General features: G+C 39.6%; 4 protein-coding genes, 1 non-coding gene and 1 pseudogene across 5 annotated transcripts; 4 read left to right on the top strand and 2 right to left on the bottom strand.

Moving 5' to 3' along the window:
* The first annotated feature begins 692 nt into the window (after nucleotides 1-692).
* Nucleotides 693-3,534, top strand: LOC127899283 (uncharacterized). The gene is made up of 2 exons (XM_052432630.1): nucleotides 693-769; nucleotides 2,892-3,534. The coding sequence occupies exons 1-2, from the start codon at nucleotides 693-695 to the stop codon at nucleotides 3,532-3,534; spliced, it is 720 nt and encodes a 239-aa protein (XP_052288590.1).
* Nucleotides 3,535-3,577: 43 nt separating this feature from the next.
* LOC127899282 (uncharacterized) lies at nucleotides 3,578-4,165 on the top strand. The gene has a single exon (XM_052432629.1). The coding sequence runs from the start codon at nucleotides 3,578-3,580 to the stop codon at nucleotides 4,163-4,165; it is 588 nt and encodes a 195-aa protein (XP_052288589.1).
* Nucleotides 4,166-4,905: 740 nt separating this feature from the next.
* LOC107176271 (uncharacterized) lies at nucleotides 4,906-6,796 on the top strand. The gene is made up of 3 exons (XM_052432628.1): nucleotides 4,906-5,643; nucleotides 5,698-6,121; nucleotides 6,360-6,796. Exons 1-3 carry the CDS (start codon nucleotides 4,906-4,908, stop codon nucleotides 6,794-6,796), a joined length of 1,599 nt encoding a protein of 532 aa, XP_052288588.1.
* Nucleotides 6,797-11,566: 4,770 nt separating this feature from the next.
* LOC107175636 (uncharacterized) lies at nucleotides 11,567-13,722 on the bottom strand (annotated as a pseudogene).
* A 10,011-nt stretch (nucleotides 13,723-23,733) lies between these two features.
* LOC112496349 (small nucleolar RNA R71) lies at nucleotides 23,734-23,840 on the bottom strand. Its single transcript, XR_003062887.2, has one exon. It is a non-coding gene; the product is annotated as a small nucleolar RNA R71 (small nucleolar RNA).
* A 250-nt stretch (nucleotides 23,841-24,090) lies between these two features.
* On the top strand, nucleotides 24,091-25,933 carry LOC127899281 (uncharacterized). The gene is made up of 2 exons (XM_052432627.1): nucleotides 24,091-24,217; nucleotides 25,164-25,933. Exons 1-2 carry the CDS (start codon nucleotides 24,091-24,093, stop codon nucleotides 25,931-25,933), a joined length of 897 nt encoding a protein of 298 aa, XP_052288587.1.
* The last annotated feature ends 1,007 nt before the right edge of the window (nucleotides 25,934-26,940 follow it).

Genomic DNA, 26,940 nt, shown 5'->3' with positions numbered 1-26,940 from the left:
TTTTTTACCGCAAAAAAGCAGTTCCAGGTGCTTTTTTTGCTGCACACCAACAATTAAACAGCACCTGGACTCTTTCAGGTGCTGTGTTTCTGAATTAACAACAGTGAAAACAGCACCTAGAACTTCCAGGTGCTGTTTTGCTGCATAACAGCAGCTGAACAACAATAAAACAGCCTGTTCTGCTGTTATGTGGCAGCAAAATACTGCAATTTAAATTGAAAAAGCATACTTAACCAAAAGTAAATCATCTCAATAAGAGCACAAACAAAACGAACAAATCACTTCCAAAAGCTTCAATAATCGTTTTATTTTAAATGGAGGAGGAAGAGTTAAAGTGCACAAAGACAACTTCTTTGCTTTACCTAGTTGAGCTAGTAACTCAAGAAATCAACTCATAATAAAATTTTTGCTCTACCTAATTCAGACTAAAAAACATAAATAATTGAATTAATCTTATGGGAATTTCATCAAATATCATATGTGCATGAACACATTATTCGAATTCCAAACACAATCCAACTCTAAATCCATGAGATAAAATCCAAAACACACAATCTCTTATCAATCACACAGCTATCATCACATAAACAATTCTCATGAACCTTACAAACACAATTCTCATTGTTAAGTAAATAAAAGCACTAGGTCGGCCATGCTACTATTTCCGCCCCGGCTTGGATCACCTCAACCAAATGGTACGAGCAGAACACGGGAACAAATATGAGCCGACCAGAGACGAGTACCAACCAGGGGAGTATACCGACCAGAGGTATATACCGAGCCGATACCCATCCCCCGAAAAAGCGGGAACACAATTCCACAGAATCACGGTAGTTGCGCTTTTCCCAAAACCGTTGCGGGAGACGCGAGATCCCATGTTTGCCCATAATGTAGCAGTTAGAGTCCCATGAGGGGCTGCCACCACCCGAAAAAGGAGGGATGAAGGCTAAACGGGAACGTGGAACAGCGGCTATAAAAGAAGAAGAAATCGATGAAGAAGAGATAGAAAAAAATGGAGAGAAGGGAAAACTCTGCCAAATTGTATCCAGACACTTTTCAATACCGAGAGTGAGCCAATTCTAAGCAATTATTTGAACCTTAATTGCACGGTTTTCCCGTAGACACCTTGTGCTAACTTAGACATCGGAGGGTTTACGCTGGCAAAACCACCGACGTCTCTGATCCACTTTTGTGAACACATGCTTAGTGAGAAAAAGAGGGACAATTCCAACTTTAGCGGCTGGAGCAATCGTTGAAGCAAGAAAGAATTGATATCTTCATTATTGATAACGTGAACGTTGGTGTAAAAATCTAGTTGGGCAAAGGGCGAGCCGATTTCAGCATCAACATTTTGGCGCCGTCTATGGGGAGCTGAATAAAAAGCTACCACCGAATTAGTAATTACCGGAGAAGCAGCGAACGATTAAACATGGATGTGCCAAGGAATAATGCTTTGAGGGAGGATAACGAGGCTGTGGACATGGGCGGACCCAATTAAGGCCCAGGAGGGGTTTAAGCCCCCCCCTGAGCCTTAAAAATTTTTTAAATTTAGCCCGTAAAGCCCCTTCTAATTATTAAGTCCAATAACTTTTCTCAACAAAAATAAAGTATTTTGGGCTTTGAAATTAAATCCATTTAAATAATAAAAACTTTTTAATTTAATCAAATTCTAATTTAAAACTAACTTACAAAACTCATCATTTTATATTAATAATAAAAAAATTAATGGAATAAAAAAACAAACCCCAAAATCATGAAACTGTGAATCACCAAATCACAAAGACTGGCCACCGCCACTGACGAACGTTTCCATTCTTGCTGCTAGTCTGCCACCAACTCGTTGTTATTTGTCACCGCGATCGCTGATCCTTTCATGATTTCGTCCCTTGGTAGATCAGCCATAGCCCATAGATTGAAACATGTATTGTGCTTGAATGTTGTTTTGAAGTTTGACTAATGATTCTGGCCGAATGAATGTGCTGCATCTCTCTAACTTCGTTCATCAATTCTTATTCTGATAGCTATATACAAAATTCCAAAAGTAAAAGTTGGTTTGTGAAAAGTGAGCAATTCTTTAATATTAAAATTGAAAGGGAAAGTGGTGGGATAGTGGGTGCTCTGTGAAATGATGAAAGTGGTGTATAATTTATTATATAAATTATAATTAAAAGCAATCACTTTGTTAATGCAAATAAATGAGCAATTGAAAAAGTAAAATTTACAATCATGTATCTTTCCCCCATTGAGTATGTTGTCAAATAATGTTTTTATAATATCAAATTTGTATTAAATTAATTATTCTTGTTCGTTATTTTGTTAGGATTTAGCCTTATTGTGAAATTTAATCTAATAATTAATAGTTTTATTTGATTTGAAACAGATATGGAAAATTTTTTTAAAAAGAAACCACAGCGCCCATCTCCTTTAGAAGGAACTAGTCATGGTTCATATGAAGTCAATTTACAAAATTTGCCTGCTGACCCTGGCTTACGACCTTGTATTGATAGTTATAATTGTAATATTCGAGATCAAGTTCGAAGAACATACTTACAAAGGGGTCCTTTTCAACATAAGGGGCACAATTTTAAATTTGAGAAATTTGGAAATCAACAACGACGATTTGTTTCGGATTGGTTCAAAGAATTTGGTTCTTGGCTGAAATATAGTATAAAAGAAGAGTCTACATATTGTCTTTTTTGTTATCTTTTCAAAGAAGATAATGGTGATCAAGTAGGCAGTGATACTTTTACTGGGAAAGGATTTAAAAATTGGAAAAAAAAAAGAAAAATTAAAGATTCATGAAGGAGGTGTCAATAGTGCCCATAATCGAGCTAGGCAGAAATGTGAAAGGTTGATGAATCAGAAACAACATATTGCAACATTTTTGAAAGACAATCCAAGAAAACTCAAAGTGAATATGAAACTCGCTTGAATGCTGTTGTTGATTGTATTCGATTTCTTTTAAATCAAGGGCTAGCATTTCGTGGGCATGATGAGTCTGATGGTTCAAGCAACAGAGGGAATTTTCTTGAGCTTTTACACTTCCTTGCTGATCATAATGAAGATATTAATGCTGTTACTTTAAAAAATACTCCTCTAAATCTGCAAATGACATCTCCAAAGATCCAAAAAGACATTGTAAGTTGTGTTGCAACTGAAACTACTAATGCTATTATTAGAGAGATGGATGGTGCATTATTTTCTGTTCTAATTGATGAGTCTCGTGATATATCTACAAAAGAGCAAATGGCTGTTGTATTACGTTATGTGGATAAGAATGGATATGTGGTTGAACGTTTTGCAGGCATTGAACATGTTTCTAGTACTACAGCTGCCTCACTTAAAGAATCTCTTGATAATATGTTTTCAAGGTTTGGATTGAGTTTGTCAATGTTACGTGGGCAAGGTTATGGTGGGGCAAGTAATATGCAGGGTGAGTTTAATGGTTTGAAAACGCTCATTTTAGAGGAGAATGAATCTGCTTATTATGTTCACTGTTTTGCTCATCAACTTCAGTTGGCTCTTATTCCGTGAAAAAAAGCATGAGGAAGTTAATTCTTTATTTAATTTAGTTTCAATGCTAGTTAATGTTGTTGGCGTGTCAGCTAAATGTCGTGACATTCTACATGAGAAACATGCTCTTGCAGTTATTGAAACATTAGGTAAAGGCGAGCTTTCAAGTGGACAAGGTTTGAATCAGGAGATTACTTTAAAGCGTCCTGCTGATACACGCTGGTCTTCTCATTATGGTACGTTAATGAGCATAATTTCTATATTTCCATCTGTGGTTGATGTGCTTGAGGTAATTGAAGTTGAAGGAAATTCTGAACAAAGATTTCAAGCTAATACGCTATTGAAGTTGATGCAATCATTTGATTTCGTATTTTGTTTATTCTTAATGAAAAATATTCTTGGCTATGCAAATGAATTGTCACGAGCACTACAAAGGAAAGATCAAGATATTTTGAATGCTGTAACATTGGTTGAAGTTTATAAGCATAACCTTCAGAAGTTGAGAGATAGTGGATGGGATTCTTTATTTGTTCAAGTTTCTACTTTCTGTAGCAAGCATGATATCAATGTTTTAGATATGGATGATTTGTTTTTAATTCCAGGGCGATCACGCCATAAAGCTCGAGAGATCACAAATTTACATCGGTATTGAGTTGAGTTATTTTATGTTGTCTTAGACATGCAACTTCAAGAGCTAAATAATCGTTTCAATGAGTCAAATACTGAGTTGCTTATTTGTTTGGCTTGTCTATGTCCAAATGATTTGTTTGCAGCTTTTGACAAGGAAAAATTACTGCAACTTGCTGAATTTTATCCTAAAGATTTTTCTGCAATAGATCTTATAGCACTTGAGATGCAACTTGATGTATACATTATGGATTTACGATCTAGTCAGAATTTTCAGAATTGAAAGGGATTGGTGAACTTGCAAGGACAATGGTTAAGACTAAAAAGGACAAGGTGTACCCGTTAGTTTACCAATTGGTTACATTAGCTTTAATTCTACCTGTAGCTACTGCCACTGTAGAAAGAGTATTTTCAGCCATGAATTTTGTGAAAAATCGACTTCGAAACCGGATGGGTGATCAATGGCTGAATGATAACTTAGTTGTATCCATAGAAAAAGATGTATTTGCTTGTATTGACAATGAAGATATTATTCGACGTTTTCAAAATATGAAAACACGTCGAGAATAGTTGAAGAAGTTTTAAAAATGATTATGTCAATAAAATTGAATATTTTACTTATTATTTTTTAGTTGGTTTTTATTATCTTGTCGAATTTTTTTTAATCAATTTATATTAAGCCCCTTCTGAATTTATTTCTTGGGTCCGCCACTGGCTGTGGAGACAATCACTCTTCGGGAAATTACAAATGAAGCCCGGTAGAGGATGATGCAAGATCGATTGGAGCGGATGGAGAAACAAATGGAGACTCTCGCGACCATACTGTATGAGCTGTGGGATGAGCGGAGAAGGGATTGTGAAACCCCCGCGGGGAGAGATGATATTGGAGCAGAACCCAGCCTCCGGAGACGTAGAGTCGAGGAAATCCCTCCGCCGGCAGACCAACCTAATGTGGTGCATCCCCACAGAAGCAATGTTGATGAAGGAGAGCTCAAACAGCGGTTGCAGAATGCCGAGCAGGAGCGAGATCAGATAGCTGCGCGTGATCCTGACCGTGCTGTAGAATTAGAAGGAGAGGTGCGCAGATTAGCGCAAGTGATAGAGGAGATACAGGGCAAGAGGAAGCCCCCGAGCTGGAGGATAATGCTAGATGAAGAATCTCTACTATCAACTGAGATCATGGGTATTGTAATCCCAAGAGATTTCCACTTCCCCGACCTCAAATACTCCGGGAGAAGTGATCCACTGGTGCATATTGAACGTTTTAACGACATGACGGGTGTTCAGGGGTTAACACCAGCTCAGAGGTGTAGGGTGTTCCCATTGACACTGGAGGGACGAGCCCGAGAATGGTACTGCAAGCTGTCACGAGGAAGTATCAAAGGGTACGAGCAGATGTGCCGAGAGCTGGCCGAACAGTTCCGAGGAGCAGTGGCTCCAGAGGATGATATGATGGAACTAATGGGGATGAAGCAGGAGGAACAAGAACCCCTTCGAGATTTTGTAAAGCGATACCACTGAGCCGTGCTTGATTTGGGAGCTTTCAATCACCCGCAGGCGTTGAGGGGATTAAAGGAGGGTGTGAGGATAGGCCGGCTATGGTATAACCTGAGAAGCCCCCTGGTGCAGAATTATTCAGCGGGGTATGAGCAAGCAAAGAGAGACATTGAAATCGAAGAAGAAAAATCGGCAAGGATAAAGAGTGAACAGCTGGAGGAGCTGAGACGAAAGGAAAGGAGAACCCCAAGTGGGAGCAGGTCGGGAAAGCGAGTTGGGGAGTCCTTAATGATGGGTGCAGTATCAGCTCGGTCTCGCCCTTACCCCATGGCTCAGAGACTGCCACAGGTCCAACACAATTGGGATCAGCCCCCGCGCCCCCCATTCCTGGAGCGGCAACGAGAATTACGGCAGTTGGCTAACCATCGTTATCACAACGCTCCCAGAGCACTACATACAGCTAACCCCAAAACGGGACGATCAGGTCAGCTACCTTCAATATCCGCTCGGGACGATATTCATGATAGCTGAGCAGTCCAGCTGATTGACCAGAGCTCAGCGTACAGACAATACACCCCGTTAAAAGTCCCTATGGAGGAGTTGTATGAGAGAATCGAGGGACGAGGCCTGTTGTACCCTCCAGCCCCTATAACAAAACCTGCTCACCGACGGGATAAGAGCAGATTCTGCAAATTTCACGACACTCACGGTCACACTATCAGCCAATGTCGTGACTTTTAAGATTCAGGTGGAGGATTTGGTGAGAAACCGTTATTTGGATGAATATGTAGATGGGGTGTCCCCCGTCATTGAATCACAGTACACGCAGGATGAAGGAGGTGAGAGGGGCCTGGAACTTGAGCAGCCGACTATCCGTGTGATAGCAGGAGGGCCAACCTTGGTTGGGGATTCGAATAGGGCACATAAGAACTATGGGAGATACGCCATGACCAGCAAAGAAGTGCTTTCCAATTTGCCAGCAGCCAAGAAGGCAAAAGTGCGGCAAGTTCCCATTATGTGGACAGATGACGATGAAGAGGGTATTTTATATCCTCATGAGGATGCACTGATGATTAAGGCAATGGTGGCTGGTACAGAATTGCGACGAATACTGGTAGACATGGCAGCTCGGTTGACATCCTGTTTAAATCGGCCCTAGATGATATGGGAATTGCAGACTTGAAATTGGAACGGACAAATACATCCTTAAAGGGATTTGGAGGGGGGCGGTTAACTCCCATGGGGATCATCGAACTCCCGATTACTGTGGGGACAATGCCGTTTGAAATAACGATGATGCTGGACTTTGTCGTGGTAGAGGAAAGAAGCCCTTACCAGATGATACTGGGGAGACCATTCATGAGGATAAGCCAATGCGTTATATCCACGCATTACTTGGCACTGAAGTACAGAGTAAATGGAGTGGTTGGTGTAGTAAAAGGCGACCAGAGGATGGCAAGGAGCTGTCATGCTACAGCAGCCAAGGAGACACTACAGGTTACTTCTCTTGATAACCGAGGAGATTCTAAAAAGGGTCGCCAAGAACCTATTGAGAAGCTAGAAGAGATTGTGGTAAGTAAAAACAACCCAAGCAGAGTGGTTAGGATCGGATCAGGATTGGTCGGGGCAGTAAAAGGCGAGCTGGTAAAGTGCCTACAGTCACATGCAGATATATTCGCCTGGTTTCACGAGGACATGCCAGGAATTGATCACAGGGTAGCTTGCCACAAATTGGCAATCAAGAAGGGGGCGAGGCCGGTGAAGCAGAAGAGGAGATGCTTTAACCAGCAAAGGTACGAGGCCATAAACGCCGAGGTGGAGAAGCTGTTGAAAGTAGGATATATAAGGGAGGCCAAATACCCGGAGTGGATTTCCAATGTAGTACTGGTAAAGAAGGCCAACGGAAAATGAAGAATGTGTGTGGATTTCACAGATCTTAATAAGGCATGCACGAAGGACAGTTTTCCCTGACCAAAGATAGATCAATTGGTGGACTCAACAGCGGGTCACAGTCTGCTCAGCTTCATGGATGCCTTTTCGGGATACAACCAGATACCCATGGACGAACGGGATGAGGAAAACACCACCTTTATAACTAACATGGGTTTGTTTTGCTACAGGGTGATGCCTTTTGGCCTGAAAAATGCAGGAGCTACCTATCAAAGGTTAGTGAACAAGATCTTCAAGCCCTTGATCGGTCATACTATAGAGGTATATGTGGACGATATGATCACAAAGTCCAAAGAACCGAGGGATCACATGAAACACTTGAAAGAAACCTTTGAATTGCTGAGGAAGTATAAAATGAAGCTAAACCCGGAGAAATGTACATTTGGGGTCAGCTCGGGCAAATTTTTGGGATTCCTGGTGAGCCACCGAGGGATCGAGGCCAACCCGAAAAAAATATGGGCGGTAATAGAAATGAGATCCCAACGAACAGTTAAGGAGGTGCAGAGCCTTACCAGAAAATTGGTAGCATTGAACCGATTCATCTCGCGGGCCACGGATAAATGCCACCCTTTCTTCCAAACCATAAAGAAAGGGAAGAAGATGGAATGGACATCAGAATGTGAGGAGACGTTTGGGCAGCTGAAGGAGTATCTGGCCCATGCCCCGTTACTATCAACTTCGAGAGAAGGTGACCAGCTGTTTTTGTACTTGGCAATCTCAAAATGGGCTACCAGCTCAGTATTAGTCCGAGAAGATGAAGGGAAGCAACACCCCGTGTATTACACTAGTAAAGCCCTGGTAGACGCAGAAACTAGGTACCCATTGATGGAAAAATGGGTACTGGCTTTAATAACGGCAGCACGAAAACTGCGATCATATTTTAAGGCCCACCTGATAATTGTGATGACTGACCAGCCTCTTCAACAAATGCTTCAAAAACCAGATGCATCAAGGCGGTTAGTGAAATGGTCCGTGGAGCTGAGCGAATTCGACCTATCCTACTGGCCCCGAGGAGCAATCAAGGCCCAAGCCCTGGCTGATTTTATGGTTGACTGTGTTGAACCAGGGGAAGAGGTCCAAGAGGAACAACCAGCAGAACAAGAGGATCCAAATGGGGTATGGCTGGTAATGGTTGATGGGTCACGTAGTGAACAGGGATCCGGGGCAGGAGTTATAATACAAAGCCCAGAAGGTGTCGAGGTATCCTATGCTGTAAAGTTCGAGTTCCAGCTTACGAACAACCAAGCTGAATATGAGGCCTTCATTACTGGGCTCGGTCTTGCACATGCACTATGGGCAGAAAGAGTAAAAATCCGAGCAGATTCCCAGCTAGTATGTAACCAGCTCAGCGATCAATTCCAAGTAAGGGAAGAGAAATTGGGGCTTTATTTGAAGAAGGCGAAGCAAATGGTTGAACTCTTCAATGAGGTAGAGGTGAAGCAGATATCCTAGAATGAAAATTACCGAGCTGACATGTTGGCTAGGATGGCTGCAACTGTAGATCCCAAATTACCTAAGTCAGTTCCACTAGAGGTGAGAACCTTGCCGAGTATAGGGGAGGAAGTAGAGGTAATGAGAGTAAGCACTGAAGAATCCTGGATGGACCCGATTCTTGCATACATCCGCGATGGCATTTTACCGGAGGACAAAAGGCAAGCAAGAAAGTTAAAATGCCGAGCAGCGAGGTACACACTACTCGATGAGGTGCTCTACCGCCGAGGATTCACTTTGCCCCTTTTGCGATGTTTGGATGATGAGGAGGCAGATTATGTACTAAGGGAGATTCATGAAGGAATATGTGGCAATCACTCGGGAGCAAGAACTTTAGCCTTCAAGGCACTTCGGTAAGGATACTTTTGGCCAACCATGCACCAGGATGCAAAAAAGATGGCAAAGAACTGTAAAACATGACAAAGCTTCTCTGAGGTTCTTGCACAACCCCCAGAAAAGCTTACCACAATGACATCCCCATGGCCTTTTGCCCAATGGGGAATCGACCTGATCGGTCCATTACCTAAGGGCCGAGGAGTGGCAACACATGCGATTGTGGCAATAGACTACTTCACCAAGTGGGTAGAGGTGGGAGTCCTCAGCCAAATTACGGAGAGAAAGACGACGGATTTTATTTAGAAGAATATCATCTGCAGATACGGGATCCCCTATGTCATCATTACAGACAATGGGAGGCAATTTGACAACAACAATTTCAGAGAATTTTGCCGGAACTTGGGGGTGGACCTGAAGTTCTGCACCCCCGCACACCCCCAGGCAAATGGGCAAGTGGAAGCAACCAACAAAGTGATAAAGAAACTCCTGAAGACTAGACTGTGAGAGAAGAAGGGAGCTTGGGTTGACGAGCTACCAGGGGTATTGTGGGCTTACCGGACAACTCACAAAACTGCTACAGGGAAAACCCCGTTTGCTTTAGCTTTTGGTCATGAGGCGGTAGTCCCAGCAAAAATTGGAATAGGAACACACCGGACGGAATACTTCAATGAGGAGCAAAATGGGGAATAGATCTGCTTGAGCCTGGACCTGCTGGAAGAGAAAAGAGAAGGGGCTTCGTAAAAAGTGGCCTAGTGTCAGTAAAGGGTCATGCGTTATTACAACAAGAACGTACGCATGAGGCAATTCCGAGCAGAGGATTGGGTACTGAGGAAGGTGAATCAAAACACTAAAGATCCCAACCATGGTGCTCTTGGCCCAAAATGGGAAGGCCCGTATCGGGTGATACGAGCGATTGGACCAGGAGCTTATAAGTTAGCCTACCTAGATGGACGAGACGTGAAGAGGTCGTGGAACGCCGAGCACTTGAAGAAGTATTTCCAGTAAGCAAAGTGCTCTACTAAATCTTCATTTTGATAAGTTATATCTGTTAAATGCATGATGGCTTGTTGCACATGCATATATTCTGTATTTCTGTAACGCATTCAAATTTCAATAAAGATGAATTCAGCATGAAATCCCCCTGCTAACAAGCCCATTAAAGAATTCTACTAAGGCAAGTAAGTGCCTACTTCTGCTCGGTCAACGAAAGACCAGCAACTAATTTTTTGAAATTCTACAGAGGCAAACAAGTGTCTAATTCCCGCTCGGTCAACGAAGACCAGCAGGCAATTTCAAGAAATTTCACTAAGGCAAGTAAGTGCCTGCTTCTACTCGGTCAACGAAAGACCAGCAGCTAATTCTACAAAAAATTCTACTAAGGCAAGTAAGTGCCTGCTTCTACTCGGTCAACGAAAGACCAGCAGCTAATTCTATGAAAATTCTACTAAGGCAAGTAAGTGCCTGCTTCTGCTCGGTCAACGAAAGACCAGCAGCTAAATTTACGAAAATTCTACCAAGGCAAGTAAGTGCCTGCTTCTGCTCGGTCAACAAAAGACCAGCAGCTAAATTTATGAAACTTCTACTAAGGCAAGTAAGTGCCCGCTTCTGCTCGGTCAACGAAAGACCAGCAGCTAAATTTACGAAAATTCTACTAAGACAAGTAAGTGCCTGCTCCTGCTCGGTCAACGAAAGACCAGCAGCTAAATTTACGAAATTCTTACCAAGGCAAGTGTGTGCCTGGTCCTGCTCGGCCCACGAAAGACCAGCAGGCGATTTTACGAAATTTCCACAAAGGCAAACAAGTGCTTGTTCCTGCTCGGTCAACAAAGACCAGCAGGCAATTTCTATAAATTTTTACAAAGGCAAATAAGTGCCTGCTTATACTCGGTCAACGAAAGACTAGCAGCCAATTTTACGAAAATTCTACTAAGGCAAGTAAGTGCCTGCTCCTGATCGGTCAGCGAACGACCAACAGGTAATTTTGCAAAAATTTTACTAAGGCAAGCGGATGCCTATTCCTGCTCGGTCCACTAAAGAACCAGCAGGCAAAATCAGATAAATTGTCAAATTAATTTGCAGAAACAATCCATGAGCAAAAACCAGACAAGAAAGCCAGTAAAGAACATCTAAAAATTTATAAGCATTTAAATGTTTACAAAACGAATGAAAATCTAGAGTCTATACAAAAATAGACATAAGGATTAGGAGGGTCAATGGCTTTAGCAGGTGAAGGATCAACTATCTCTGGAGGTGGAAGATCAGCAATGCCGGGAGGAGGAGGCACGGACCCTTGTCCCACTTCAAAAGCACGTCCCCTAGCTTCCCACTCTTGCACTCTATCTAAAGGAGCCTCCACCTGATCCTGCTCACCCTGCTCCTTATCTGCCTGGCCGATCTCTGCCATATACCGCTGCACTCCAGCCTCCAGCTTGCTTATGTCCAGCTCGGGATATTCTTCCTTAAGCACAGAAATGATGCACTTATAGGAGAAAGCAACCCCAGAGTCATACTCGGCATCCAGCCGATCGTCCACATCAGTGAATTTGCCTTTCTCCTCAGCCAGCTGCTCACTCAGGGATTTGATTTCTCCCTCAAGGGCGGTCCTCAGAGTATCTCTTTCACTTTAAGTAGCCTGAAGATCAGACTTCAGGTCACCTAACTCACCCTCAAGTTTGGAGGAAGTGGACTCAACAACCGCAACTTTCTCCTCTAGCTCCGTAATCTGTCTATTTAGCTCGGCCAGCTTCTCCTTCGAGCGATCAGCAGACTCAACCCTCTTCTTCAAGTCCTGGTTCTCAGCTTGGAGCTTCCTCTCTTGGCGCGTGATCCTATTCTTGTAACAAGATACTATGGTGGCCAACTTGAAGGAGACCCTTTGGACAGAACCAGCTAATTCATTGAGATTCATGCTCTCAATGTCCTAGACCATCTTCGGTCCCAGTGACTTCCCATAGTCCCTCTGATACGGGGTCAGGTAGTCACCCTGATCACGAGCCGGAAGAGGGGAGGATCGGTCCCCAGAGCGTGTGCTGACCTCAGAACTCTTGTCAGTAGTTTTCTCCCCGACACTCTTACGAGGTGGAGGTGGGGGCAGAGCAGGAACAGAAGCCTTAGAAGGGCCAACACTGACTTTCTTCGGAGGAGGAGGAGGGTTGCTGGAGCTGCTCGGAGCCCGACCACGCTTTCTACTCATTGCACTGAGGATCTTGTTATCTATCCCGGCAGCAATGTCCACTAAGCCCGAACCGACCAAGTTTGTTGGTGACGGCAGGTCTTGGCAGGTAGACGCGTTCACCAGAGCAGTTTCAACCTGGAGCAAGAGTCGGTCTTCAAGGTCCTTAACCAAACCCCAAGATTCTGAAAAAACAAACAAGGTTAAAAAACCCAATAAGTGGCAATTTTGATTAAGAATATAGGCAAAAATGAACGACCTAGGGTGACAAAATGCGTTGGAAGGTAAATATCCCCACCAAGCGACCGGACTGCTGGACACCAGTTTCCTCCAGCAAAGAAGAATTTGTTCTTCCAATTCTTACATGAAGAAGGAAACCCAGTGATCGGTTTCCTCTTTACAGAACTGGACATGAAGTAGTACCAGCCCACCTCCTTTGGGCTGCTCCGCAGCTGGTACAGATGCTTCACTTCAACAAGGGAAGGCTCCTCCGATCCGCACCTCTCCCACATCACAAACATAGCTGAGATAACCCTCCACCCGTTTGGGTGTAGCTGACCTGGGGCCAGGTGCATACCGCCCAATATCTTGGCAAAATAACGTTGAAGGGGCAGCCGAGCTCCTAGTCTGAAACTCTCCAAGTGCATCGTCACGTACCCCTTCGGAGGCCGACTAGGTACATCACCTTTCCCAGGAACTACAAGGAGAACCTCCTCGGGAATGTTGTAGAGGTTCCTAAGCTTGAACAGATCAGTGGGGGTAGTGGCACAAGCTATGAAATCAATACGGTAAGAATCCGCCTCCACCATGTGACCAAGGTTCCTTTTCCTAAAGGGTTCACTCGGCTCGGAACTGCTTCCCTCGCCATCACCCACTTCTTCAGGGACCCCAACCCCACCATAACTGTGATCCTCACCAAAGCCGGATGCGGGTCTACCTCTATTCCCCATAAGCTCTAATTCAAGGGAAGGCGAAATGGTCAGGGGGTGTGGGTATTCAAGGGTATCCCTGCCATGAGAAGGACCTACACTACTGGAGGGACCTAAGAAATCGGTGGGTATTGACACATTAAGGTCTGAATCCCCTGTTTCTTCATCACTCTCATCAACAATTAACTTCCTTTTCCGATTTGACATATCGGAATCCCAAAAGAAAACAAAGAAAACTCGAGTATACGGATACAAAAGGGGGCAACACAGAACCCAATCAACAACAACTAGAGAAGAGATTAAAAGCAATACCTGGAATGAACTGGCCCTGATAGCGCTGCCGTGACTGAGGAAAAACCCAGCAAGTAGATGCTCCGGACGCGGAAAGTGTGAGTAAAGTTCAAAGAGGGGGTAGGTTAACGACGGAGAGACGAATAACAAAACAATGATGATGTAAGTCTAGGGATTTGAAATGAAAAGAAGGAAATGAAAGCATTTAAGTGATGGGGATGCCAGCTCACTTACCGTATATCGAGGACGAATAGCCCGTCGTTTCAAATTTCAAATACGAAGAGTCTGGAGATGCCACGTCACTAACCATTACAAGAGGCCAGGCTAGATGCAAACCCAGATATGCAATGGACATGCTCATTAAGGCCCATGCTCAGGTCGGAACCTCTCCAGAAGAAAAATGGTACCTCAGGTCCGTCCCGGTAAATAGAAGACTAGATGAGAAGCCCCTGGGTTGGTAAGATTTGACTATTAGTTTCTACTCTTAACTCATTTCACTCGCAAGACCAAAAACTGGGGGACTGGTGTTAAGTAAATAAAAGCACTAGGTCGGCCATGCTACTATTTCTGCCCCGGCATGGATCACCTCAGCCAAATGGTACGAGCAGAACACGGGGACAAATATGAGCCGACCAGAGACGAGTACCAACCAGGGGAGTATACCGACCAGAGGTATATACCGAGCCGATACCCATCCCCCGAAAAAGCGGGAACACGATCCCACAGAATCACGGTAGTTGCGCTTTTCCCAGAATCGTTGCGGGAGATGCGAGATCCCACGTTTGCTCATAATGTAGCATTTAGAGTCCCATGAGGGGCTGCCACCACCCGAAAAAGGAGGGATGAAGGCTAAACGGGAACGTGGGACAGCGGCTATAAAAGAAGAAGAAATCGATGAAGAAGGGATAGAAAAAAATGGAGAGAAGGGAAAACTCTGCCAAATTGTATCCAGACACTTTTCAATACCGAGAGTGAGCCAATTCTAAGCAATTATTTGAACCTTAATTGCACCGTTTTCCCGTAGACACCTTGTGCTAACTTAGACATCGGAGGGTTTACGCTGGCAAAACCACCGGCGTCTCTGGTCTACTTTTGTGAACGCAGGCTTAGTGAGAAAAAGAGGGACAATTCCAACTTCAGCGGCTGGAGCAATCGTTGAAGCAAGAAAGAATTGATATCTTCATTATTGATAACGTGAACGTTGGTGTAAAAATCTGGTCGGGCAAAGGGCGAGCCGATTTCAGCATCAACACTCATAAGCAAAAGCTCTCCATTAATCCAACCTATAACAAGAAAGGGAGTAACGGACTGAATCAAAAAGCAAACCAAATCCCAAAAGAACTTACAATACCTGACTCCTCAATTAAACTTTCATTACTGTAACTTCTACCAAAAACTATAATACAACAATTTCTATTACTCAAATTAGAACTATGTGTTCAATATGCATTAAGAACTCAACATAAGCAAAATCCCACTTCACAAATCAACCGCGAAAGCTCAAAACTCAACAATTTTTAGATTTTGATCACTAAAAACTTAATTCCAAAAACCCATTTAACTGTACAGTCCCAGAATCATGTTTGAATCCACATATTCACCTAACGAATATCCAAACCAGACCAAGAATATATATTTACAAAGAGAAATTGATTTAGATCTGAGAAAGGAACCGTCGATGTGAAAAGTTAATTACCGAGGAGTTTGAAGGCAAAAGTTTGGAGATTGAGGGGTTTTCCAGCGACGTTTGACCGGTGGCGGGTTGGCGGTGTGGCGCAGCTAGGGTCGGACTGCGTGGCGCCGCTAGGCTCTGGCAGCGTATCAGTTGGGAGAGATCGGAGAGTTGTGAGAGTGTTGCGATGAGAAACATGAGGAGAGGAGAGATTAGAGTTTTCTTGGTGGGGGTTCCACGGGGGGCGGGGGGATGCGGGGGAGATTTGGTAATGAGGTGGATGAATTTATATATTTTTTTAATTTTTAATTTTTTATATGAAAAAACTGATTTCACTTTATTTTTTTAATATAAATTTTTACTTGTAAATATGATTTACTTAAATTAAAAAGTTTAATATGTAAAAATAGATTTCGTCAAAAAAATTAATAGGTAAAAACTGATTTCTTAAAATTTTTTAAGAAAAACAGAACGACTTTGCCCACCCATACTTTCTTTTTATATGCAAAATATAACTGTTTTTGCATATTAAAATTTTTTAATTTAAATTTAAATTTATAATGTTATAATTTGTAAACATGACTGTTTTTAAGTGTTGTCTTTCATAACAGTGTAGTTTAGCATTTTGTAAATTAATGTTAAAGATCATTTTTTTTATATTTTACATTTAATGACCGTCATATAATGAACTATCATCATAAATGTTAGATAATTTTCAATAATCATTTATATATATAATCGTCATTAAAAGAAAGACGGCATTTAATCTTAACATTTAGTGACTATAATATAATAGAACAGTCATTGAAAATATTAGATTACTTTCAATGACCATTTTTATATATAATCTTCATTAAAAGTTAGACTATATTTTAACTTGATATTTAATAACTATATACTGTCATTGTAAATGTTAAATTACTTTCAATGATTGTTTCTACACAAAACCATCATTAAAAATAAGAATGTATTTTACCTTGATATTTAATAATCATTATATGATAGAACCGTCATTATAAATGTTAGATTACTTTCAATAACCATTTTTATGCAGAATCGTCAATAAAAATAAGACTATATCTTAACTTGACATTTAATGAACGTTATAATAGAACCGCGATTGTAAATTTTTAATTATTTTATACAGTTATTATACAAAACCGTCATTAAAAGTAATACTATATTTTAGCTTCACATTGAATGACTATTATATATTAGGACGGTTCATATAATATCGGTCATCAAATACTTTTAACGACAGTTGTTAAGAAAAGCCTTCACAACATATGGGTCATTGTGTTGTATTTTGTAGTAGTGCGACAGGATATATAGCTCACTCGGTTGGACTTTTACTATGGAAGTAACAAAAAGGTCATGGGTTTCAAAATCGAAGGAAATATGAGATAGGATGAGGTAAATGATAAGAAATATTTATACGTGAGCACTCCTACATATTCTAATATATGTGTCTCCAAGAGTCTGATTGAGTGATTTTTCAAGCAATTTTATTTGTTTGGTGACCATAATTTGAAAATTTAAAGAGATAGGGGTTAAAAAATTGATACGTACTTTTGCCTATCCTTTTATTTTCTTTCTTAAAATAACTAACATACACATAAATTTAGTATAAAATAAATTAACATAAATTTAGAATAAAACTAATTAATAGCTGAGATCTAGTGAGTTAGATGATATAACACATTAATTTTAACACATTCTGCTATATCATTTAATTTGTCTTTCATCCGATCTCGTCTCCACCAACATTCTTCTTTTTCGTCATTTTCTTCATTGTTTCCTCTATCTCTATTTTTACCATGAACCGAACTCCTTTTCTCATCTACTTTTTTCTTCTCTTTCCTTCCCTTTAAATTTTTTTCAATTTTTCCCATCATCAACTATTAGAAAGATTTAACTTGCAGCATTGCACAATGCAAATTAAGATCTAGAGATAAGAGGAGAAAATAAATAAGAAATCAAAGTGATTGTTGAAGTATATAACTTTCATCTTTCAATTAACCATTAATTATAAATTTAGTACCAACCATTAGATGGATGTTATGTTGTGTTGGGATTATATGCTCATTTAAAGCATATTAATTTATTTTTTGATTAATAAAATATTTGAGATATTTTCAATTGCATAAATATATATTGAAAAATGTCCATTTAATTATATTATATGTATTTATGTGATCATCATATGGATTCACAGAAGACATAAATACAAGTTATCTTATGATTAAATAAATTTAGTTCGCAGTTGATAAATAGAGTTGGGCGCTCTATTTATGTTTAAACTGTAGTAAATTCATTGAATGATTTGTCTTAATCATATATGAATTTATTGATGTAGTACGACTACAAAAAATAAGCTAATCTCTAGCTGCAAAGACAAGCACACCTCTCAACAAGGTACTTAATCTGCAAAAAGTAACGACAAGGGGTGAGTAGTCAACTCGGTAAGTAAAACCATTATCGGTACATTAGGTTGCTAACATATATGTATCCATATTGTTGATTGTGATGATAACAAACCACATGGTTTGGATAAACAAAGAATTACACATTATGATTTTGAAACAAGAAAATGATTTTATGAAATTGGTTGTTTCCAAGCTCATGGTTTAAATTGAAAAGTTTTGAGAACTATAAAATCAACAAGTATTGTTTTAAATTCTAAATATGGACCTATTTGCAAAGCTTTATAAATATCTAGGCCATAGATTAATTTTATAAATTTTTGGGGAAAAACTATAATTTAAAAAAATTATTGTTTCACTGTAGCAGGCCGCTAACCGGATTCACCAAAGCGGCAAACCAGTTATCAAACAGAAGCTCTGTGGAGTAAAAATGACTAATCGGAAAATGAAAAGTGACAAACCGGATGTGCAAAAATTTAAATCCTTGAATATAACAGTAACATCAAGGGGCTAACCAGATTCACCAAAATGGCCAGCCGGTTATCACCAAAAAATCCATAGTGGTTAGTTTTTGTGTCAAAACTATATAAATTCAAATCAAACTCATTTTTAGAGACTTTTGCAAGCATAAACAAGTGTAAACAACATATTTTGAGCTTCCAATTCGCAAATCATCATAGATTAAATTTTCATTGAGCTATTATTTGTATATCCAATCTAAAAGAGAGTATTTGTTGTAATTCTTGAATTCATTGTAAAATTTGTGAGTGTGTAAGTGTGGGAAACACTTGAGTGAAGAGTATTTATTGCAATTCTTGAATTCATTGTAAAATTTGTGAGTGTGTAAATGTGGGAAACACTTGAGTGAAGAGATTGGGGATAATCTCTTATTGTAAAGGTTCATTGACACCTTGGAAGTCAATTATAAGCATTTGAAGCCTTGGGAGGTTTGGATAGTAAAATCCTCAAGTTTGGTTTGCTTGGAAGCATGGATGTAGGAGGGGATTGCCGAACCACGTAAAAATCTTTGTGTTTGCTCTCTCTTCCCTTACTCTTTTATTTTTGAGTATTGTTAAATATTATTTTTGATTTCATGAAGACATTAGATTAAATTGTTGTGTGGTTTACTTAGCTTAATTTTTAGAATCTCAATTCACCCCTCTCTTTAGTTGCTTAGTTAGTATTTCATAGGTTTATCGGGTACCAAAGATATTGCAAGCTTTCATTTTATTAAAACATATTTTACAAGTCATCTATCTCATAAAATGGCATATTATAACAAGATTATATAAATTCATAGTAATTCAGAATATCCAAAAACATAATCAATCATGGAAGCAAATTGTATAGTATAAATGCAAAAAACAAGAGGTTAGTTCATGTCATATAATGTCACCTATACTCCTAGTTGCTGGAAACAAAATTAGAATATGAATATAATGTGCACACTCAAAATGAAAACACAATACTAGTCCAGAACATATATATATATATATATATATATATATCATATAATATAATCAAAATCAAAATCAGAATAACTACGGACGATGAGCAGAAATATTTAAATTCATTTTCCATATGCAACGACTTGCATGTGGCACTTTGTACTATATGTGGCACTTCGCGACACTCTGGCCCTCGAGTGGTAGCCCCTAAATGTGATCAAATATTTATGTCGAATTCACAAAAATCAACAATGATTTAGGTTTGCAAAATAAACTCCATTATAATATTTATGAACAAATTCATAAAAGATAATCATGTAACAAAATAAATTACATATTTAAAGGCATAATTTTGTAACGACCCCCCTCGACCTCCACAGGGCGAATCTTAATGGAGCTTGAATATCTATACTTAATAATAATAATAAATAATAATAATCCTTTTACAATCCATAAAAGAATTATAGTCTCCAAATACAAATATATAACGCAAACTGTAGCGGAAGAATTTAAAATTCATGCCAAACCATCTATTTTCTCCATTCAAGTTCTCCTCGTCGCTTATCATGAATCAATCTTGATTTACAGAAACTGAATCACAATAAACTATAATAAGTACGAAACGTAGTAAGCAAACCAATTTTTCATATACCAAAATATATATATACATGTATACATATATACAATGGAAATTGATGACGTGCCATGGTATTCGAAAACATTGTAAAACAAATCATCGAAATCTCATTCTGTCATTCTCAAACTTTCGCATTCTATTTCAAATCACTCACTTGAGCTATTTTCCTTCAATTACCACTTAGTAGGACACTCCAGTAATTTTCATAACTTTCATACACTTTGGGCTTCTCGCCAACACGTTCCTCGCCCACTTATCTCATAACCATAACATCCAGAGTGTTCTCCCCTAAGCCAATAACGAATTCAAGCATCCAACCCAAAATTGTAAAACAAAGTTTCTTTCTCCAAATTCCGTTTGGCTAAAATCCATTTTATCATTTTACAGAAAACATAATGCATTTCGTGCTCATGCCAATGAAATTCCACACAAACGTATGCCCATGTCCATAAACAGACATAACACATAACAACACATCATATCAACACATCACATAAACACATGGGCACAACATATCAATTCATATCCGTATATATATCAAAATAGGCTTTTCAAACATGCCACACATATATATTGTTTATTGTGATTCGTTTGTAAATCTAGTTTACTTACCTCTTGACATCCTCGAGCAACAAATGCATATCAATATCATCGGCCTAAAAATAAATAAAAATACTCCCATAAGATAAAATTAAATTATAATCATAAACTCCAATATGCTCAAATTCCTCAATATAATCACATTCCTACTTAACCTCAAATAATCTCAATTTAAATCATAAATCACCAAAATACTCATAATTTCTAAAAGTACAAAATTACCCTCAAATATGTCAAAATTACCAAAATACCCTTGAATTTAAAATTATCAAAATACCCTCAAAATCTTAATTTACCAAATTAACCTCAAAATCATAAATTACCAACTTATCCTCAATTTCAACAATTACTAAAATACCCATAAATCTGAAATTACAAAATTGTCCTCAGAGTGCGAAATTACCGAAATACCCTTGCCGGTCAACAGTCATCGGAATTCAACCAACGGCGATAGGAAGCTCAGAGCTGAAAGTTTTGGCCACGTTGAGTCCAACGGTGGCGGTGGCAACCTCCCACACGTGGCGATGGCTCCAAAATCTAGCTCGGAAACTACGAATGCTTAAGTGGTCGATTGGCAGCAAAACGACATCCCCGACGGCAGTGGATGGTCAAAAAATGCAAAGGGCATGGTGGGGAACAAACCCCAAGTGGCAGCGTCACCGGAAACCGGCGAAATCATGGCCAATCGAGGTGGCGATTGCCGCGACTTTTGCGGGTTCAATTGATGGCTTCCCGGACGTTTTCCAGTGGCAATGATAGCATGGAGATGACCAACGGTTCAAGAGCTTCCGATCGGTACCTTGCTATACCGGAGCGGTGGCTGGAAATAAGAGATTCGGTCGGGTCATGCTCGCGAGTCGGGTTGACTCAGTTCCTCTCTCTCTTCTATTCTCTTTTCTCTCTCTCTCTCTCTCTCTCTCTCTCACAATTTATAAGGGTGCTCAACAAGGTCAAAATCGGGTGTGGGGTTGATAACTCTAGGAAATGAGAGTTATTACATCTGTTTTAGACTTGAATAAAGGTCATTTAGAGAGCAAATAATGTGTTTTGATTACATTTTGGTGACCTTTTGCATAAACATTCATTTTAGTTGAGTTTTAACAAGTTTAGCTTGAATAATAGTAATTTATGCTAAAAACAGGTTTTAATTTGTAGGTTTTAAATTCATGAAAGGATGCGATGACAGTAGATGGGAAAGAAGAGGAAAGAAGATTGTCACAAAAGAAAGAAAGCACAATCGGAAAGAATACAAGTGCTGTTGAGGATGTTAGAGCAACCAGTGCTGCAGTAATTTGGGAGTAACGCGGGAGAAAATATAGGCGCGGTCAGCAATTAAATCACGATCTGCATGTTTCTTAATTTAAACACATGCACGCTCATGGGTTTCGGCTTTAACCTAATTTGCAATATATAAAGGAGGCATGCACCACATAGCAAGCGGCGAAGAATTATTATCATCAAAAGACAATTACAAAGGCGAGAAGAAGAAGAAGATTAAGGAGTGTTGTTCGGCATCATCGAAGAATCGAGAAGGATCCTTAGACTTTCATCGTGCTTAATTCATATTATCTTTCGTCCTTTGATTGATTGAATGTATTCTGTGATCAATATCATTATGTTTACTTTTCCCATTCAGAATATGAACTAAATTTAAGTGTAGTTGAGTGACAAATAATCCAATGGGTTCTTGACTGTTCTTATATGTTGTTATGATAATGTTGTAGCATTATACTCTAATAGTTTTTATGAACATAATTGTTATTTTGGTTGACCACCCATTTAATGGTTTCAGTTAAGATAAAGCAGCAAAAGGGCATGTCTTAGCGGACATTATTGGAGTATTACTTGATCTTAAGTTGAGTTTCCTGGATTAGGTCATCTTAAATCCCATAAGGGCAATACTTGAATTAAGATTTGTGATATCCTGGACATAGGTGTTCACCTTGCAGGGTAGAGAGATTAAAGTTCATAAACCCATACATTAAATTTATGAGCAACTAGTCATTGTTAGTAGATTTAAAAGTATGAGATTTCCAACATGCGATAGCTGCGGAAGCAGATTTGTTCTACCCAGTGCTGCAGCACTTATTATAACAACTGGTGCTAATTTGGTAATCAACAGTCACCCCATTAGGAGAGTTTGATCATTCAACTACTACCTTCTCAATTGGATCTTAAACACAATTAACTTAGTTTATTTCGTACAAGTATTAGTTTACTTCTATCTCTTATAATTATTGGTTACGGAAGAATAATTTGACAAGTGTTTGTTTCGATCTTTAGTTGGTTGCATTATTGTGATTGCTTTAGCACTTTGAGTAACATCAATCCCAGTGGAGACGATCTTGAATACTCATTACTTTATTACTTGTTGTGTATACTTGCACTTTGGCATTGGTAATAATATATTATATAAATTAACCAACAAGTTTTTGGCGCCGTTACCGGGGATTGATTATTTATTTTTAAAGTGTGAAGTGAATCGTGATAGCACTAAACTAATCTTGATTCATATTATTGATTGGCAGATCAGTACGTGCATGCGGAAGGACGGATCGTGATATTCCAATTCGATCCTGAGATTGAACGGACTATCAAGTGATTGCGAAGAGAACAAAGAAATTCAAAGACTGTTTTAGATATGAATAATTTGCAAGTTGAGGGAAATTTGAACCCTAACGAGCCTTTACAACCAGCCAACATTCAAGAAGAGCAGAATGAACATGCTAACAGGAGACAGCCAGGCAACAAAATATTATTTACATGGCTGATGACAGAGACAGAGCTATACGAGATTATGCTGTACTAACTCCTCAAGTTATCCATCCTGGCATCATCAGACCTGAAGTAGATGCTGCCAACTTTGAGTTAAAACCAGTGATGTTTCAAATGTTGCAAACAATTGGGCAATTCAATGGAATGCCAAATAAAGATCCTCATCTCCATCTTAAATTGTTCTTGGAAGTAAGTGATGCTTTCAAGATTGCTGGAGCAACGCAAGATGCCTTAAGGTTGAGGCTCTTTCCTTATTCCTTAAGGGATCGAGTGAGAGCATGGTTAAATTCATTACCATCTGATTGCATTACTACATGGAATGAATTGGCTGATAGATTTTTAATGAAATATTTCCCACCAACAAAGAATGCGAAATTACGAAATGAAATTACCTCTTTCCATTAAATTGAAGATGAGAGTTTGTACGAGGCTTGGGAAAGGTTCAAGGAATTGCTCAGAAGGTGTCCTCATCATGGTATTCCCTGTTGCATTCAATTGGAAACTTTCTACAATGGGTTAAACCCGAGCACAAGGTTAATGGTGGTTGCTTCAGCAAATGGGGCTCTGTTATCCAAATCCTACACTGAAGCTTATGAAATTTTGGAGAGAATTGCCAATAATAATTACCAATGGCCTTCAGCTAGGCAACCAGTAGCCAGAGGATCAGTAAGGGTACACAATATTAATGCAATTACAGCCCTATCAGCTCAAGTAACTTAATTGACTAACATGGTAAAAGCTATGACAGCTGCTCCAGCAATAGTAAAGCAAGTTACTGAACTTTCTTGTGTCTATTGTGGTGAAGATCATGATTTTGATAATTGTCCTGGAAATTCAGCCTCAGTAAATTATGTGGGTAACTTCAATCAACAACCTCAGAACAACCCATATTCAAATACTTACAACCCAGGCTGGAAACAACACCGAAATTTCTCATGGAGCAATCAGAATTGAAATGCTCCAGCATCGAATGGCTTAGTAGAAACACACAGCCCCAACCACATGGTTTTCATCAACAAAGTCAAGGGCAAAAGCATATCAGTCAGGATCCAATCACTTCATTGGAAGTATTAATCAAGGAGTACATTACAACGAATGAAGCAATTGTGCAGAGTCAAGCTGTGTCCTTGAGAAACCTTGAAAATCAAATGGGACAATTAACTACAGCAATGAGCAGCAGAACTCAAGGAAGCTTACCTAGCAACACAGAAGATCCTAGGAGAGAGAGCAAAGAACACTACAAAGTGATTAGTCTGAGATCTGGAAAGCATTTGATATCCCAGTTGAGGTAACTAAAAATGGGATGGAATGCAATTCAGCTAAAAAACCAACTCAAAAGGGAGGCTTGTTACAGTAGACTCCCCATCAAGACACTGATGCAAGGGATCCAGTTACAGCAACTGCAAAAGAAATTCAACCAGATCTTGCTGAAAAAGAAGTTACAACACCAGTAGCCACAACCTGCACCAACTTAAACAAACAAAGTTTGGTACCTCCTGAGTCTAGCCAGCAGTTTAGACATCCACCACCCTTCCCTCAAAGGTTTCAGAAGCAAAAACAAGACAAGCAGTTCAGCAAATTTTTGGAAGTGCTAAAGCAATTGCACATAAACATACCTTTTGTGGAAGCTTTGGCGCAAATGCCAAATTATGTGAAATTTCTAAAAGATATCTTGGCACGAAAGAGAAGGCTGAGAGAATTTAAAACCGTTGCTCTAACACAGGAAAGCAGCCATATGCTTCAGAGTAAAATTCCCAAAAAATTGAAAGATCTAGGGAGTTTTACAATACCCTACTCTATAGGGAATAAGTATGCTGGTAGAGTACTTTGTGATCTGGGAGCTAGTATTAATTTGATGCCATTATCTGTGTTTAAGCAACTTGGAGTGGGGGAGTGCAGACCAACAACTGTCACTCTACAATTGGCTGACAGATCTCATGCATATCCTGAAGGAAAGATAGAGGATGTACTGGTGAAGGTTGAAAAATTCATTTTTCCAGTGGATTTCATTGTGCTGGACTTTGAAGCTGACAAAGAGGTACCCATTATACTTGGCAGACCTTTTCTAGCAACTGGAAAAACTCTGATAGATGTGCAAAAAGGAGAGCTGACCATAAGAGTGAATGATCAGCAAGTCACATTCAATGTACTAGAGGCTATGAGAAACCTTGATGAACTAGAAGACTGCAATTTCTTAAGTGTAGTAGATCTTGTTGTAGCAGACAGAATGGACAGATGCTGCAGTAATGTATTTAACAAAGTCACCACCTTTGAGGAGGTTGAAGAGGAAGATGTTGCAGAAATTCAAACAGGTTGGATGGATAAACAACAATCTAATAGGCACAACAAAGTCATTGAACACCTGAATCTTTCAGACAGGAAAGTAAAACCAACTCTACCATCTATTGAATCACCCCTTAGTCTTGAATTAAAACTGTTACCTTCACATTTAAATTATGCTTATATTGGTCAAAACAACACACTCCCTGTAATCATTTCGTCTACTTTGGATGCAGGTCAAGAACAAAGCCTAGTGGATTTGCTAGGAAAATACAGAAGAGCAATTGGATAGACCATGGCAGATATTAAGGGTATCAGCCCATCAATATGTATGCATAAGATCATTTTAAAAGACTATTCTAGCAATTCGGTGGACCACCAGAGAAGGCTGAATCCTATTATGAAAGAAGTGGTAAAGAAGGAAATCATCAAATGGTTAGATACTGGAATTATATACCCAATATCAGACAGTTCATGGGTAAACCTAGTTCAGTATGTTCCAAAGAAATGAGGGATAACAGTAATGGCTAATGCGAAGAATGAACTTATTCTTACAAGGACGGTGACTGGATGGAGAGTGTGTATGGAATACAGGAAGCTCAACAAAGCCACAAGGAAAGACCATTTCCTACTTCCATTCATAGATCAGATGCTGGACAGACTTGCTGGAAAACAATACTATTGTTTCTTAGATGGATATTCAGGCTGCAACTAGATTGCTATAGCACTAGAGGATCAAGAGAATACTACATTTACTTGTCCTTACGAAACATTTGCCTTTAGAAGAATGCCATTTGGGTTATGCAATGCTCCAGCAACTTTTCAGAGATGTATGATGTCTATATTTTCTGATATGGTAGAGCAGACTTTGGAAGTTTTCATGGATGATTTCTCAGTTTTTGGAGAAACATACAGCAACTGTTTACATAACTTGGAAGAAGTTCTTAAAAGATGTGAAATGACCAACTTAGTACTTAATTGGGAGAAGTGCCATTTCATGGTGCAAGAAGGAGTAGTGCTGGGTCACAAGATATCCAAGGATGATATTGAGGTAGATAAAGCCAAGATAGAGGTAATCGATAAACTACCACCCTCAACTTCAGTAAAGGGGATTAGGAGTTTTCTGGGTCATGCTGGATTCTACAGAAGATTCATTAAGGATTTTTCCAAAGTAGCCAAGCCTCCGTGTTCATTGCTGGAGCATGACAAACCATTTCACTTTGACAAAGAATGCCTTCAAGCATTTAGAGAATTAAAGAAAGCCCTCATTACTGCTCCAGTAATTATATCTCCAGATTG

The sequence above is a fragment of the Citrus sinensis genome, chromosome 8 (assembly GCF_022201045.2).
Source record: "Citrus sinensis cultivar Valencia sweet orange chromosome 8, DVS_A1.0, whole genome shotgun sequence".
Classification (NCBI taxonomy): Eukaryota; Viridiplantae; Streptophyta; class Magnoliopsida; order Sapindales; family Rutaceae; genus Citrus; species Citrus sinensis.
The sequence above is the reverse complement of the archived record's forward strand: the minus strand, read 5'-3'. Positions and strand labels throughout refer to the sequence as shown.

Excerpts from the sequence above, each read along its gene's own strand:
- LOC127899283 (XM_052432630.1), top strand. The coding sequence starts at position 693 with ATGGTACGAGCAGAACACGGGAACAAATATGAGCCGACCAGAGACGAG. Across the intron at positions 770-2,891 it reads GGGGAGTATACCGACCAGAG|ACAATCCAAGAAAACTCAAA; the intron begins GTATATACCGAG and ends CATTTTTGAAAG.
- LOC127899281 (XM_052432627.1), top strand. The coding sequence starts at position 24,091 with ATGGTAAAAGCTATGACAGCTGCTCCAGCAATAGTAAAGCAAGTTACT. Across the intron at positions 24,218-25,163 it reads AGCCTCAGTAAATTATGTGG|GGAATAAGTATGCTGGTAGA; the intron begins GTAACTTCAATC and ends CCTACTCTATAG.
- LOC107176271 (XM_052432628.1), top strand. The coding sequence starts at position 4,906 with ATGATGCAAGATCGATTGGAGCGGATGGAGAAACAAATGGAGACTCTC. Across the intron at positions 5,644-5,697 it reads AAGAACCCCTTCGAGATTTT|GCGTTGAGGGGATTAAAGGA; the intron begins GTAAAGCGATAC and ends AATCACCCGCAG. Across the intron at positions 6,122-6,359 it reads CCCCAAAACGGGACGATCAG|CCAATGTCGTGACTTTTAAG; the intron begins GTCAGCTACCTT and ends TCACACTATCAG.
- LOC127899282 (XM_052432629.1), top strand. The coding sequence starts at position 3,578 with ATGCTAGTTAATGTTGTTGGCGTGTCAGCTAAATGTCGTGACATTCTA.